The following is a 16293-nucleotide window of genomic DNA, read 5'->3' as shown; positions in this document are numbered from 1 at the left end:
CTGTAAACTTCAATGTCTTCTCAAGTTCAAATTACAAGCCATAATGTATTTTATTGGGATTCCAATATTTTAGTACATAATAGCACATCATTGTGGTGTAGCAATAAAAATGTTCTATATTTATTTATTTATTTTAGCAAACAATTAAAATTCCACAGCGCTATAAGAGAATTTTTCTTCTCCCGAAATTCTTTTCAGCTCAGTACAAGTCGTTGTTGTTAGGTCCATCCATCTGGATCATCTGAAGCTGAGGCTGATATTGGGATATCTGTTGAAAACCAAAATGATTTAGTGTCTTCTATGGTTTTGCCTGTGTCTATTCTGATGCCGTGTGTGACACATACCTTTTTGTTGATGTAGTACAAGCGCACAAATTAGATTATTTCCAGAGCCAGGAGCAGAGCCAATATGCCGATTCTCAGTGGCATTAATAAGTGACCGTCATAAGATTGATAAGCTAAAAATGTAAAATGTGACAGAAGTCAGCCGTTGCAACGTTATTGAATGAATGTCGAGGGTGAATGATCTTGTCTTACCTACGGAGGCCTGGTATGTGGGGTTTGGAACCCCACCCCAATGTTCTTCACTGCACCTGGACCCAGCTTGGTCCGTCAAGCAAAACTGAAATTTTGTTGACATCGTTACATTTATTGCGCTCACATTGCTGGTGAGTTTCTGGTTACAGAAGCCATCAGAAACTGAGTGATTCTTCCTCTCAATCACTTCCCAGGATGGGTTTGTTTCAGAGCTGCAGTCAGACAAAGATCACTGAGCTTCAACAATCAGGCCTACTGATGTCTCAGGGCTGAGCTGCTGTGTATTACTCACCTGTTGCTGGTTGATAAACTTGACCTCATCCATGTAGAGGTAGCAGGCAAGACACTCACAGTCTCAACAAAAAGGTAATGATCTGTGCTCTTAATTGATGATCTTTGTTCCTCTAGAAGGGAAAATTTAAATTACAGGTGATGCTGTATTTATTTGCAGTTTAACAATGACACACAAGTTACATACCTGCAACACAAAGACTTGTGTTCTTTGTTTCCATTTTTCCTCCAGCCTCCAGGTGCAGTTTATACACTCCAGACTTTAATGGTCCACATTTCTTCACAGTCCTGAGAAAATAGTGGCACATCCAACAGGTTAATATGGTAAAAGGACAGCTGAACAATTTCCCTTTTGGGGGTTGAGACATAAAAAAAAATATCTGGTCTTTAGGAGGCTTTAAAAGTAGATTACCAGCCAATGATAATAAAAAGGAAACGTGGGGAAGTTGTGTGTGAAAAACAAAGTACGCCCTATAATTGAAGAGATTGTTGAACCAGTTTTAGCAGCAATAACTGTTTTCTGTATAAGTTTCTCACATCATTATAGAGGAGCTGTGTCCCACTTACTAGACTGACCTCACTTTAAGGTCTAATATACTTAAATACAGAGGAGCTTTGGGTCGACACTTTGGCTGCAAGACGGGCTCAAAGATTGACGGGTTGCAAGTTGTTTTGAGCTTTTTTTTGCTAACATGCAGGTCTTTGTTGTCAGAATATTGTTGTTCTTTCAGATTCTTTTCTGCAAACCCTAATTGTGTTGCCTTATTCTTTTTAGATAGAAGAACTTCTTCAAGACGCAACCCCACAACTTAATGCATTGATTAGGATTTTGTGTGACACAACACTAGAAAGACTTGCATAACTGTGAAGTGAAAACACAAGGACATTTGGTTTTGTTATTAATAATTTGTTTTTTTTTTTACAAACACAATAAATCTGATTTGTAGCACATTTCTTGACTCTACTTTGAAAAAAACAAACAATAAAAAAACGGTTTTCTTACATGACCTTTCATTAAGCTGCCTGAGAACTTGCTCTCTGGCCTGTCTTTTATGTTCCTTAATCTTCATGATGCTTTTTGTTCATTGTTGTTTAAACAATCAAAGATTTATTCTGATGATGGATTATACACAGGTGGATTTTAGCAAATAATTTGTTGGCGTTTGAAGGCAGTTGCTTTTGTGCTGCATTTATATTAGACATGTAAAGGGGCTGAATATCAGTTATTTAATTTAAAATTCATAGCCTTTGAAAAAAACCCATATCATTTTAATGATGTCACTGCAGAATAAATCCTCAACAGAAAAGAAAATATAAACATATTTTAATGATAACATTTATATTACGTAATTATTTTTGAAAAATTATTATTCTGAGATGCTGAGGCATTGCTTTATGAAACTACCTGTGCTTTGTTACTTTCTCTTCTCTGATGCATTTAGTGAAACTCCCATCAGGAGCTTCCCAGTAGCAGCGCTGCAGCACTGGGTGGTAGGAAACAGTTGCAGGTAAACAGGAGCTGTTCTGAGTTATCACAAACTGATCAGGCAGCTGGGAGGAGAGGAAGCTCTCAGCTGAGGAGACAAGAAAACAAAATGTTCAACAGATGTATATTATTGATTCAAAATATAAAATAATATTTATTAAAAGGTAATAGTAATAGTTTGTGTAAAGAGCTGTTACTGACCCATAACGTGAACATCCACAGATTTAGATCCGCCTGAGTTTTTGCAGGTGTATGTGCCGTTGTGTTGTGAGGTTACTGATCTGATGAAGACATACACCATGCAGCGCTTCCCATATCTGTCCTTTTTAATACAGATCTGGAAGAAAAACATTGAAATCATAATCACGTAGAACAATGTATTTGAAATGAGTTGAAATCTGTGGTTAATGTGGGTGTATTTGAATATAATAAAACAAAAGTCATAGTTTTCATACCTCATTCTCTGCACAGGTTTCTGCCAAAACCTGGCCATCATGTTCCCACTTAGAACTACAATCAGCATTTTTTCTGCAGCGGAGCACCAAAGGCTCACTGGGACTTATGGTCACACTAGAAACCTCATCTGGTTTCATTGAGGCAGTATTTAAGTCTGAAACATAAAACACTTCAAGTTATTCAATGTGTTTATTTATATTTTTTGAGAATAATCTTGAGATGAGGGCTGTTTTCTTTCTCTGCTCAGGGTTACTGTTTGAGTTAAAACATTTCCTAATATTTGTCTTTTTTTTAAATGTAATTACCAAAGTCATACAGCTGGGTGCATTCTTGTCCTTCATCGTTGGTGGCACAACACATCGCTCCACTCTCTGCATAGTTCGTAGTTGTGTCTGAGCTCTGTGCTGTCCAATCATCAATATCTTTATTCTCAACCCTTGGGGATGGACTGAGAAGAAAGACTGACAGTCAGAGAATGAAATGATAAAACTATGTATGTATGAACAGATAATCTGGTTGTCTTACCTAGACCATTCAATACTGGGCTTTGGAGAACCCTCAGAGATGCATTTAAAATAAGGAGAGACGTTTGGATTATCCATGTGATCCAGAGACAGCTTTGGTTTTGAGGGACGTTCTAGGAAGAGTGTGAATTACATTGATTAACATCATTTTAAATCCACTAATTTATCTGTATTAAGACATTTTTGTGCTTCTCTGTTTAGTTGAGTCTTAATGAAGATGAGAAGTGATGAAGCTACGACTCACCAACGATACGAAGATCAACAGTTTTTGAGAAAATGGTCCTCTCCTGACTTTTACAGGTCAGTTTGTACATCCCAGAATCCTTCCTTGAAAGACGTGGTGTGACCATGGAGACACTCCCATTTCTGGAGAAGTTTAAGAGAATGTCAAACTTTACACACATAAAGAAAAGAAGCACATCGATCAACAAGCATATAAATCTAAAGATACACTCACAAGTTCATCAGTGTGTCTTGCTCTCTTCCCCACTGGCAGACAGGATAATCAGGAAGGCCCTCTAGAGAGATGAGGAGTTTCTTACCAGCTGACAACTTCAGGCTGACAGGATCAGAGTCACTCAGGTGGTCAGCTGGCTGAAAGCAATCCACCTGGAAGGCAAAACTTAGCATTTAATCCTCCTTAACAGAGAATCTTTTTGTGCTCAGTGGTGATTCTTTAAATAGTGTTGCTTTATGTTGTGATAAAGTATAAACAAACACAACCAGAATAAGTACAAATTTCCTGTTTAAAATGACGAATAAGAAAAAATCAGTACTAGCTATTATTGGCATATGTAAAAAACCAATTGTCCCATTTTCCCAGTCAATATGAGGCCCTGCTTATAAAAATTTTAAAACAGCAACAAAAAAAACATTGACAATTAGAAAACTTCCGAAGGCTCTTTGGTGTCACAGTGATTTATGCTGTTTTGTAAGCTGGTGTAATGATAATTTTGAAAGACCAGGTTATGATAACAAAAGTACACATTTTAGCTAATAGCAAATGTTGTATGAAATGTTATTTGCTCAGCAAAACCAAAACAACAATATACATGTTGTTATTGTGCTGAAATAAATAAATAAATCTAAATAAATCAATATTTCAAGACACATTTTGTTATCCCTGAAGAAAAAAAAATATGTTTTTCTTTCGTATCACTTTGGAGGTATCAGTATCATATTTTAAGTTTGAAAAGCTTTGAAAAGGTTTTTTTTTTTACCTCCCAGCTGGACACACATTTCTGATTATCAACATCATCGGAGCAGAGTGCGTGAAAAGCACACAGCAGGAGAACAGCTGAAAAGACCAAAAAAATTACACTTAAATTAGGTTTGAAAATTTATAATGAGAAGCAAAAGAAACAATTTTCAAAAGTATTTTCTCACTTTACATGAATTTGCTGTATTTTGTTTTCAAGACAGACAAATACAGTTCATACATTGAATTTCTGATTGCTGCACATAACGTTTTAAAGTTATGGTGGAACGAATAATATTACAGTTTCTATGAATATGTGTACCCAGGATGCAGAGCCATGCTCGCTGCTCTGTAGCTCGGCAGTCAGAGTGCTAGCAGAAAACAACAGGACACTCTGCAAAGGCGCGGCAGCTGCAGGCATTACGTATGCCGCGTTTACTTCGAACAAACGCATTTCCTCTTCAATATGTTCTCCGTAAGCTTAACTGATCTTGATCTTTTACTTTGTTATTCTTTTTATTGTACTGACCAAATAATTGAATAATTTTTGCTATGTCAGAATCAGAATGCTTTTATTGTTATTGTACAGAAGCGCAACATTTCGTTTCAGTACAGCCCGTCCAAAAAGACGGGGTGAAAAACAGGGGTGCCCGGGGGCTCTAACTGCCCCTGCGGGGTGTCGCCCTTAACTTTTTGCTGTAAGGAAAAGACTTGAATGCTGCCTCTTACCTGCAATTGTAACTTTCTTTCTTTGCATTTTGAGACTTCCTGGCAGTCTAATTTACAAAGTCTGCATCAGATAGCGCTGTGAAGCTCACGCATACCACTGTAAGCAATGAGGGCAAGCATAAACTGGAGGGCAAGTATAGACTGGTGGGCAAGCATACCTTTTCTTCTTCTTACATTTTTAACGGCAGTCAGCATCCAGCAGTGCTGCACTTCTGCCATCTCTTGGGTATGACTTTAATTAATTTCATTTTCTTAACAAAATGGAACCATTTGAGATCCGCAAACACCATAGAAAAAGAAAGAAAGAAAGAAAACATCTTCACTCCAGATGATCTGTCTTTATTATATGACACATATTTCAGTGCTGTGATACATGATATTTTAAAGTACAGTAGAGTTCATAAAATAATGTGATAAACTGATATATATGTGTGATTATAATGAGCTTAAGATGCTTGTAATAGTTAATGGTGCTTTTCAATCCAAATGTTAAAACTGACAGGAGTAGGATATACAAGTGAACCTATATTTGTTCAGTATTAATGTTTTCTTTTATTCTTACATTATAATCACAACATGTACCGTCTATAAATTACTGTATGTCACTGATAAAGCTTTATTCATAGTGAAAAGTGTATTCCAGTTTTAGCTGCACCATTAAAATCTCGTTATTCATATATAATAAAGCATCCTTGCAAATGCAGGTGATAGTATAAAAAAGCAAAACAATATATTAAATTCTACATAAAACAAGTGTAACTCAACATAACAACAAGGATCAAATACTCATGATATGTGGAAAATAATAATAACAAAACCAGTGTGTTATTTTGATAATTATGATGAACAGAACGTCATGAACATTTTGGCCTACTTCCACAGTATTTAATGTGGCAAAAAACCAACACTAAGTATAACCCTGAACTCACCGTCCCCCCTCGTGAAACATGGTGGTTGCAGCATCACGTTGTGTGATGCAGTTTTGCACAGATCCCATATGTGTATAAATTAATGCTAAATCAAGCTTGTTCAACTAAACGCAAATATAAATCTAAAATGCTCATAATATTTGCAAAAGAAAATAAAGCCAGTATATTACTTTGATAGATCTGATGAGCAGAACATTAGGTAGATTGTTATATATGTTATATATGCAGATAAAATAGCTTAAGTTGGAGATCACTCTCCATTAGACGGGTTCAGAGGCTCTTTCTCCTCATCTTCCCCTGCAGCCTCTGACTTTAACGCCTCAGCTTGGCTTTCCTCTCTCTGGTTGGCTTTGCAGTAGTCATTGGCTGCTGCCGTCTTGCTTTCACTTTCTTTCACCAATGCTGAAACGTCCCCAATGGTTGATGCATTTTGATAGTCGCTGAAATCCTGGTCTTGCATGATCTGGTAGAGCTAAAAAAGAAAACAAAAACAAAAAACAAAGAAAAGGAAGCATAAAATTGTTGACAGTACTTGTCAACAGCTGTCTGTTTTCCAAGTAATATTTTTATAACTAAAGGGAAATCAAGAGAAAATCACTTGATTTTTCTCTACTGCTTCGTACCTTTTCCTCCACGTCCATCAGCTGGCCCCTAATGAAGTCCACTAACTTGGAGAAAGATGGCCGGCTGTTAGGATCCAGAACCCAGCACTTGCACATAATACTATACCTGCATATGGGCAAGAAAAGAAGTTAAGTGGAAGGAAAAGCTCTGAACCTTAGATTATGAAATCGGTTATTATGGCTGACAGATAGATAGCATCCAATGTAAAGAAACTTACACAGAATCGTTGGCATAGTATGGACACTCCATCTTAAATCCTCTCTCAATCATTGAGTAGAACTTGTGATCCACTTTAACACCTGGATACGGAGTGACGCCTGGAAGCAAAGAGTGTATTTCGAATACAATATAAAAGCTTTATGTGCAGTTAAAATGTGTTGCTTCAGTGATCTTCTGTGAAAAGTACCGAGTGAGAAAATCTCCCAGAGCAGAATGCCGTAAGCCCAGACATCACTCTTCATGGTGTACATCCCCTGAAAGATGCTCTCCGGAGCCATCCACTTAACTGGCAAACGCACCTAAAAAACACAACAATAAAAAAACCCTCACCGTCATAAAGTAAATGGAAACAAGACTGGACACACTGATGCTACAAAGTAAGATTAATATCAGATCACATACGTTTCCTCTCACAACATAGTTGGAATCATTGTCGATGTCTCGAGCCAGCCCGAAGTCTCCAATTTTCACTTGTCTGCCTTTTGTTACCAACACGTTTCGAGCCGCTAGATCTCGGTGGATGCACTAAAAACAGACAGCATACAGCAATCGTTAACTTGACTTTTACATCACTCACCAAACCAGATGAAATTTATACATCACTGATCCTTATAATAATAATAATTAAAAAATCAAAAATAAAATAATAATAATAATAATAATAATAATAACAACAACAACAATAACGTTAACGTTCTTTACAAATACCAATCTGAGAAGTGTGGCTTGCATTTAATTTCACTGAGTCAAGAGAAGAGTTTGTCTCTTACATTCTTGGCAGAGAGGAACTCCATCCCTTTGGCCACTTGAAAGGCAAAACTGAGCAGATCGTCAAAGGTGAGGGCCTGCTGCTCCATCTGATCAGCTTCATTCTCGTACATTTCTGGATCTGGCAAAACCTCAATTTAATTACAAATCCATTTAAATGATGACACATTCTTATTTATCCACTCCATTTCTTGATGTGACGTTTCACCTTCCATGTCGTTGGAGCTGAAGGTGATGACAGCGACGTCCTCCTGCCCCCTGGTGGTGATGCCATGCATGGGGATGTAGTCATCTGTTGCTGTGACCAGCTCACTGAAAACAAACATTAAATGATATAATGCCGGTGTACTTTATCCAGTGAGGCTTTGACTTGCCATAGTAATTGAAAAATAGCATGTAGATAATATAAATAATACAAACTTTCTGCTGTTTATTTTTTTAATTCTTACTTGGAGATTTTCTTGGGCTGCAGGTTGTTATACAGGCTGCTGAAACGGTCCTTGCTGAAGGCATCAGTCACAGACTTGTTATAACGATCACCGCTCTTCTTCAGGTAGTTCAGCAGGTCTCCATAACAGCAATATTGGAAGATCAGGTATATGGGTCCTAGAGAGAGGTTGTTTTTTTTAATTATCATAAAGTTGCATTGCATGTACCTAACAACTATTAAACTCATCAGAAGATTGCAAACGTACCTGTCTCTGTGCATGCGCCGAGCAGGTTAACGATGTTGGCATGCTGCCCGATGTGAGTCAGCATCTTGAGCTCAGACATGAGAGCTTCCTTCTCCACAGACTCGTGTTTCTCTGCAGAGTGAAGATAGATATCAGCAGCTGATGTAGCATCTGTGGCTCTCTGAAACTGGCTTGTGAAAAAAAACACACACAAAAAAACACTGACCTTTCAGCATCTTGACGGCCACCTGCTGCGAGACTCCAGCTTTGTTGATGCCATAAGCTGTAGCCTGAACCACCATGCCAAAAGCTCCAGAGCCCAGCTCTTTTCCTGAGGGAGGAACACAGAAATGCTCTGAGAACTTTTGTTAAGATTATTGTTATTCACAAGTGACATCCAGTGTGGTTTGATTACAGTGGTGAAAAAACCCCCAGGGTATCCAGTAAGCAAAGAGAGAAAATAAATCCATGAGAGGAAGTGATGTCTTCTGTTTGTATGATTCACAGACATATATTTGATACGAGAACTATCTGTGTAACCACAGCAGCATGTTGTAGTCTCCATCTCTATCTTTTTCTGTACTGTTGCATTTGGCTCATGCATGCAGAGCTACATACTGGTAGCTTGATGCCTCACTTATAACAAGATATTTTAACATTTATTTGCTAGGGATTGATATTTGAACCAAACAGACCTCATTTAGTTTTTTAGAGCAAAAATTTACATTTTAGACATCAAGACTGACATTATGTTTATCCATGATAAACATTTCAGCTACAGTAAAGATCACACTTCCTGGGAAAAATGGGTTCACCTTTCTCATTTGTCTGTATTGCATCCACAATAGAAATTTCATAAAAACAAATCCATCATATCTGACTGCATTTCATTGGACAGAACTGTAATAAATTGTTTTTGAGTTGATTATCAAAGTATTTGTTTAGTCTCTTTTTATATTTAAAGAGGTGGTCTGACTCCTACCAAGCTCCAGGTTCTCCCGAGGAAACTCCCATTTCTTGTCATAATTAAAGTCCTTGAAATTGATGTAGATGTAGTCGTTGTCGTTAGGTCCAACCATCTGGATCATCTGAAGCTGAGGCTTATATTGTGGTTTCTGTTGAAAACCAAAATGATTTAGTGACTCCTATGGTTTTGTTTGTGTCTGTGTTGATGCCGTGTGCTACACATACCTTTTTCTTGATGTAGTACACGAGCATAACTGAGACTAATGCCAGAGTCAGTAACAGAACCACTATGCCAATTTTCAGTGGCATTAATAAGTGACCGTCAGAAGATTGATAAGCTAAAAATATGTAAACATGGTAGAAGTAAGTTATAACAACATTATTGAATGAATGTCGAGGGTAAATGATCTTGTCTTACCTATGGAGGGTTGGGGTGTGACGATTGGGAACTCAAAATAATCCCCACTGCACCTGGACCGAGCTTGGTCCGTCAAGCAAAACTGAAATTTTGTTGCAACCTTTACATTTATTATGCTCACATTGCTGGTGAGTTTCTGGTTACAGAAGCCATCAGAAACTGAGTGATTCTTCCTCTCAATCACTTCCCAGGATGGGTTTGTTTCAGAGCTGCAGTCAGACAAAGATCACTGAGCTTCAACAATCAGGCCTACTGATGTCTCAGGGCTGAGCTGCTGTGTATTACTCACCTGTTGCTGGTTGATAAACTTGACCTCCTCCATGTAGAGGTAGCAGGCAAGACACTCACAGTCTCAACAACAAGGTAATGATCTGTTTTCTTGATTGATAATCCTTGTTTCTCTAGAAGGGAAAATTTAAATTACAGGTGATGCTGTATTTATTTGCAGTTTAACAATGACACACAAGTTACATACCTGCAACACAAACACTTGTGTTCTTTGTTTCCATTTTTCCTCCAGCCTCCAGGTGTAGTTTATACACTCCAGACTTTAATGGTCCACAGTACTTCACAGTCCTGAGAAAATAGTAGCACATCCAACAGGTTAATATGGTAAAAGGACAGCTGAACAATTTCCCTTTTGGGGTTTGAGACAAAACCAGTATGAGGTTTTGAATGTTGATTACCGTCCAATGATAATAAATAGTGAAAAGTGGAAAAGCTGTGTGTGATAAACAAAATACATACTTGCAGAACCAGTTTCGACAGGCTTAACCGTGTCTGTATAAATTTCTCAAATCACTGCGGAGGATTTTTGACCAACTTTTCTTTAAAGCATTGCTTACATCTTTACTTTAAAGTAAAGATGTAAGCAATGCAAGATGGGTCCAAATCATCTGCCCTCATCCCCAATGGTTACCAGTTGCTCAAGCCCATCTTTTCCTTCAAGCCATTCTTGCCTACTCTTTTTCTACATTTTTGCTGGAATAGTATTAATATCCACTGAACTTATTCACAATACAACCCCACACTTTAATAAATACTTCCATGTATTTATTAGAATTTTATGTGACGCTGCACAGGAGGACTTGTAAAGTGAATGGATTAGGATGTTTAATTTTGTCATTTCTAATTTAAAAAAATCAGATTGGTAGTGCATTTTATGTACTTTATAGAACCACAGCATCAACAGACTGTAATTTATGCCTACACCATTTCAGAAAAAAAGGCAATATGACTTTCTAAACTGACTTATAATTTTAAACAAGGGGTTGAATGAAAATCCTCAATGGAAAAGAAAATTTAAAAATATTTTAATGATAAAACTTATATTATATAATTATCTTTGAAAAGTGATTATTTTGCTGAGGCATTGCTTTATGAAACTACCTGTGCTTTGTTACATTCTCTTCTCTGATGCATTTAGTGAAACTCCCATCAGGAGCTTCCCAGTAGCAGCGCTGCAGCACTGGGTGGTAGGAAACAGTTGCAGGTAAACAGGAGCTGTTCTGAGTTATCACAAACTGATCAGGCAGCTGGGAGGAGAGGAAGCTCTCAGCTGAGGAGACAAGAAAATAAAATGTTCAACAGATGTATATTATTGATTCAAAATATAAAATAATATTTATTAAAAGGTAATAGTAATAGTTTGTGTAAAGAGCTGTTACTGACCCATAACGTGAACATCCACAGATTTAGATCCGCCTGAGTTTTTGCAGGTGTATGTGCCGTTGTGTTGTGCGGTTATTGATCTGATGAAGACATACACCATGCAGCGCTTCCCATGTCTGTCCTTTTTAATACAGATCTGGAAGAAAAACATTGAAATCATAATCACGTAGAACAATGTATTTGAAATGAGTTGAAATCTGTGGTTAATGTGGGTGTATTTGAATATAATAAAACAAAAATCATAGTTTTCATCACTGTACCTCATTCTCTGCACAGGTTTCTGCCAAAACCTGGCCATCATGTTCCCACTTAGAACTACAATCATCATTTTTTCTGCAGCGAAGCACCAAAGGCTCACTGGGACTTATGGTCACACTAGAAACCTCATCTGGTTTCATTGAGGCAGTATTTAAGTCTGAAACATAAAACACTTCAAGTTATTCAATGTGTTTATTTATATTTTTTGAGAATAATCTTGAGATGAGGGCTGTTTTCTTTCTCTGCTCAGGGTTACTGTTTGAGTTAAAACATTTCCTAATATTTGTCTTTTTTTTATGTAATTACCAAAGTCATACAGGTGGGTGCATTCTTGTCCTTCATCGTTGGTGGCACAACACATCGCTCCACTCTCTACATAGTTCGTAGTTGTGTCTGAGCTCTGTGCTGTCCAATCATCAATATCTTTATTCTCAACCCTTGGGGATGGACTGAGAAGAAAGACTGATAGTCAGAGAATGAAATGATAAAACTATGTATGTATGAACAGAGAATCTGGTTGTCTTACCGAGACCATTTAATACTGGGCTTTGGAGAACCCTCAGAGATGCATTTAAAATAAGGAGAGACGTTTGGATTATCCATGTGATCCAGAGACAGCTTTGGTTTTGAAGGACGTTCTAGGAAGAGTGTGAATTACATTGATTAACATCATTTTAAATCCACTAATTTATCTGTATTAAGACATTTTTGTGCTTCTCTGTTTAGTTGAGTCTTAATGAAGATGAGAAGTGATGAAGCTACGACTCACCAAGGATACGAAGATCAACAGTTTTTGAGAAAATGGTCCTCTCCTGACTTTTACAGGTCAGATTGTACATCCCAGAATCCTTCCTTGAAAGTCTTGGTGTGACCATGGAGACACTCTCATTTCTGGAGAAGTTTAAGAGAATGTCAAACTTTACACACATAAAGAAAAGAAGCACACCGATCAACAAGCACATAAATCTAAAGATACACTCACAAGTTCATCAGTGTGTTTTGCTCTCTTCCCCACTGGCAGACAGGATAATCAGGAAGGCCCTCTAGAGAGATGAGGAGTTTCTTACCAGCTGACAACTTCAGGCTGACAGGATCAGAGTCATTCAGGTGGTCAGCTGGCTGAAAGCAATCCGCCTGGAAGGCAATATTCAGTATTCAATCCCCTTGAACAGAGACGCTCCAAACATGTCACTGTTAGCAAAATTGTTGGGTTCAGTGGCAATTCTTGCACTAATGTTGCTTTATGTTGTGATAAAGAATTTACCCCTAATGGTGTTTATGTTTTGATGTTTTAGATGAAACCGTTTTTTACATTAAACCGAGATAACCAGGATGAATCTAAATTTCCCATTTAAAGTCATGATTTAATTTCTTGAGAAAACAATCCATACAAACTTTCATGGCCCTATATTAAAAATCAATTGTCCCATAAACTTCATAACTAGCTTCGTGGGAATAACTACCCTCAGTCTTTTGCAGTAGCTTCTGGTAATGAGCCTGTTACATTTCTGTGGGGGAAATTTGCTCATACTTCTCTGCAAAACAGCTTGGTTTCAGTCCCACAAGCAGTTTAATAATGATGTTTAAAGTATGGGCTACAATAGCTAAAACACATATTGTTTTGTGGGGAAAAATTGTTAATACTTACATTTCCTCTAGAATTGTAAGTATTGACTTAGAATTTAATCTGTAAAGCCAACAAATTATGGTTGAAATATTTCTTAGTTTGTTGAGGGGGAAAAATCAATAATTTTCAAGATAAATGTATTATTTCTGAAGAAAACCAAAATGTTTTGTTTGATTTGTGTCACTTTTAAAACATCAACCCCCCCATTTTAATGTTGAGAAGCTTTTTCTTTTACCTCCCAGCTCGACACACATTTCTGATTCGCATCATCGTCAGAGCAGAGCGCGTTAACAGCACACAGCAGGAGAGCAGCTGAAACGACAAACAGAAATCAATTAAATTAGAGTTGAAACTAATAAAACTCAGTAAGTTTTCAGTATTTATTTAACAAATCCAATTCAGTTCAGTTTCTTTACATGGCACCAATTCACAATATATGTCCGAAGCGTCGGAAAGTCATGTCGACACAAATGCTAAGTAGTGCGTAGTTGTGAAGTAGAAAGGAAGGAAGACGTGATTTTTAACCTTAAATCTATTATTTGTCAGAAAAGCCATTATTCATCCCACTCTTAATCTCTTAATCACTAACCCTAGTGTGACCAATTTGTCAGAAAAGCAGCCTTGTAATGCTGGAGGAGCTGCAGAGATCAAACAACAGCAAACTAGCACCACTTTGCACATGACTTTATATCCAAAATTGAACAGCAAAGTGTTGACTCAAGGGTCCTTAATATACGTCACATTTATCAGTCTTTTTATTTTTACTTTCCTTCCACTTTGCAATCAGGCAATACTTGGTGTTGGTCTGTCACAAAAAAGTCCAATGAAATACACTGAAGCTTGTAATATAGCAAAATATGAAAAGGTCCAAAGGCCGCTGGCCAGTTTTACCAGGCACTGTAAAGATTGATTTTTAAATCACTCTGACCAGTTTAACACAAGAAAAAAACACACCCATCTGTATTCATTATTGAACATATTCATTATATTTTCATATGATATGGAGAATCTGAACAGACTTGGGTCAGATAATGTTATGAGTTGCAGTCATAATGGTGTCATCATGTCATCTGTCCAGCAAAGTGACTCTAGCATTACTCAATCTACCTGCAGAACGCAGACATATCTGGGTGGACTGCTCACCACTGTTACCTTTTATTTCCAAATTGGTTTAAACTTTTTGATATTAATAACTTCCATCCATCCATCCATTTTCTGAACACCCTTCGTCCCTAATGGGGTCGGGAGGGTTGCTGGTGCGGGGTACACCCTGGACAGGTCGCCAGTCTGTCGCAGTATTAATAACTTAAAAGTTAACAAATAATGTTCTTTGGCAACTCCCCACAAAGGAAACAACAACAAAAAAACACTAACTAAAAAAGTCTAATAGATGTAATCTGAGTGAGTTAATTTTTAAACTGGCACAAAGATTCAACTTTGACCACAATGCAGTTCTTATTTGTCGCATAATGAACACCTGTGGCTTATGCCCTTTCTAGCCGCTTATGATATACATTGGATTAAAAATAAATTAATACTTGAAAAAAACTTATTAACATAACTGCTCCTTTTAAACAAGCATTCACAATTGTAATATTTGTGGACTAATTATTATTATTATTTTAAACTTTGCATTATTTTAAATAAGATATAATGCATTCTGCACGTTCGGGACTTTTACAGTCAGTCAAACCAAAATAGCCCAATAAAAATAGTATAGTCAAAAACAGCAGCATACTTTCATCAACACCGAGGAGGAAACTTTAGCACTTTTATATATCAGGTAGCGTTAGATGTCCGCTAAAATAAAATAAAAATAAAAATCATGGAAAAGAATAGAACTATCCCTAGTTGTCCCGCAGTGGAAAAATTCTGATGTACCAGCAGCAAGCTAAAGTTAAATAGAAGCAAGTAGGTTTAAACTGAGGTTAAAAATTCTTTTTTTAAAACAAGATTACAGTAAGGGAAACTTACAACACAAAAAATACTGCAGAGTTATTGAAAATAGCATACTTAAAAAAGAAATATGCAACTTCAATTTTTTTTTTGCAAGATGTGTGTGCATAGAAAATAGCAACTTGCAAAAAAAAATCATCTGACTATTGAAAATTTCAAAAAGTCTTATTGTGTTAATGTTCATATTTACATGATTATTAACACTGTATGTTACCAAGTACATATGTAGTTCCTTATTTTGTAAGTTGATTGCATGTGTTACTACTCAATTCCGATAAGTGAGTGCAAATAGACTTGCTTTACATTTTTTAATAAATTATTCTTTTCATTGCATTGTTTTAGCTTCAAATAAAGCTTCCAATATTTAGACATTTCAGTCAAGTCAGTTATGTATTTTACATATATGGTCATTTTTAAATTATTAGGGAAAAAACATAAATATTTACAAATGAGACCAAATGTGTACATGACTTAAATGCCTCCTCTTACCTGCAATCATGTATCTCTTTCTCCGCATCATGAAGCTTCCCGGTAGTCTGGGTTACATACTTCGCCTTAGACGGCACTGTGAAACTTTGCTGTGCGGGATGTGAACCAGTATGTTTTGAAAGAGGAAGTAATGTAGTACTGCAAAGACTTCCGCCCTGACTTCTGTCACATGTCCAGAATATTCAAAAAGCAGAACGAAAAACATATCTAAACATTGAAACCACAGGAAATATTCCTGATGGGATAAAGGAATATGATAATCCCTAGTTACCATGAAGGGTAAATATACAAAAAAGAACTCGATTTTAAGAAGAGAAGGTGGAAAAAGTAGAATAAAGAATCAATATTAGCACTTTTCAGTTTATTTTAAGGTAAATATGCTTGTTTCTGCAATGATGAGCAACATGCACCACGAGAGCTGGCTCAAAATGTTACAGGCCCCAGAGCACAATTATGCTGTCTTCTTGGGAACTA

General features: G+C 36.9%; 2 protein-coding genes across 2 annotated transcripts; both read right to left on the bottom strand.

Moving 5' to 3' along the window:
* Window positions 1–25: 25 nt before the first annotated feature.
* LOC122824133 (receptor-type tyrosine-protein kinase FLT3-like) lies at window positions 26–5428 on the bottom strand. Its single transcript, XM_044104374.1, has 14 exons — window positions 5221–5428; window positions 4514–4590; window positions 3751–3902; window positions 3538–3659; window positions 3295–3406; window positions 3075–3217; window positions 2769–2923; window positions 2515–2650; window positions 2233–2401; window positions 1015–1115; window positions 829–940; window positions 537–748; window positions 345–457; window positions 26–268 (listed from the first exon to the last, which is right to left on the bottom strand). Exons 1-13 carry the CDS (start codon window positions 5246–5248, stop codon window positions 375–377), a joined length of 1602 nt encoding a protein of 533 aa, XP_043960309.1. The 5' UTR covers window positions 5249–5428; the 3' UTR covers window positions 26–268; window positions 345–374.
* Window positions 5429–5543: 115 nt separating this feature from the next.
* Window positions 5544–16038, bottom strand: flt3 (fms related receptor tyrosine kinase 3). Its single transcript, XM_044104372.1, has 24 exons — window positions 15820–16038; window positions 13610–13686; window positions 12730–12881; window positions 12517–12638; window positions 12274–12385; window positions 12054–12196; window positions 11750–11904; window positions 11490–11625; window positions 11208–11376; window positions 10294–10394; window positions 10108–10219; window positions 9819–10027; window positions 9626–9738; window positions 9417–9549; window positions 8661–8765; window positions 8456–8566; window positions 8210–8366; window positions 7969–8072; window positions 7763–7881; window positions 7395–7517; window positions 7180–7291; window positions 6991–7090; window positions 6773–6878; window positions 5544–6621 (listed from the first exon to the last, which is right to left on the bottom strand). The coding sequence occupies exons 1-24, from the start codon at window positions 15848–15850 to the stop codon at window positions 6400–6402; spliced, it is 3024 nt and encodes a 1007-aa protein (XP_043960307.1). The 5' UTR covers window positions 15851–16038; the 3' UTR covers window positions 5544–6399.
* Between the last annotated feature and the right edge of the window lie 255 nt (window positions 16039–16293).

Source organism: Gambusia affinis, linkage group LG21 (assembly GCF_019740435.1).
Source record: "Gambusia affinis linkage group LG21, SWU_Gaff_1.0, whole genome shotgun sequence".
NCBI lineage: Eukaryota > Metazoa > Chordata > Actinopteri > Cyprinodontiformes > Poeciliidae > Gambusia > Gambusia affinis.
The sequence above is the reverse complement of the archived record's forward strand: the minus strand, read 5'-3'. Positions and strand labels throughout refer to the sequence as shown.

Bases quoted from the DNA above. Each gene is read 5' to 3' on its own strand.
- LOC122824133 (XM_044104374.1), bottom strand. From the start codon at position 5,248: ATGCAAAGAAAGAAAGTTACAATTGCAG. The intron at 941-1,014 runs GTATGTAACTTG...TTTCCCTTCTAG, and splicing joins CACAAGTCTTTGTGTTGCAG to AGGAACAAAGATCATCAATT. The intron at 749-828 runs GTGAGTAATACA...GTCTGACTGCAG, and splicing joins AGTTTATCAACCAGCAACAG to CTCTGAAACAAACCCATCCT.
- flt3 (XM_044104372.1), bottom strand. From the start codon at position 15,850: ATGATGCGGAGAAAGAGATACATGATTGCAG. The intron at 9,550-9,625 runs GTATGTGTAGCA...GGTTTTCAACAG, and splicing joins TGTACTACATCAAGAAAAAG to AAACCACAATATAAGCCTCA. The intron at 8,567-8,660 runs GTCAGTGTTTTT...TTCACTCTGCAG, and splicing joins GGCCGTCAAGATGCTGAAAG to AGAAACACGAGTCTGTGGAG.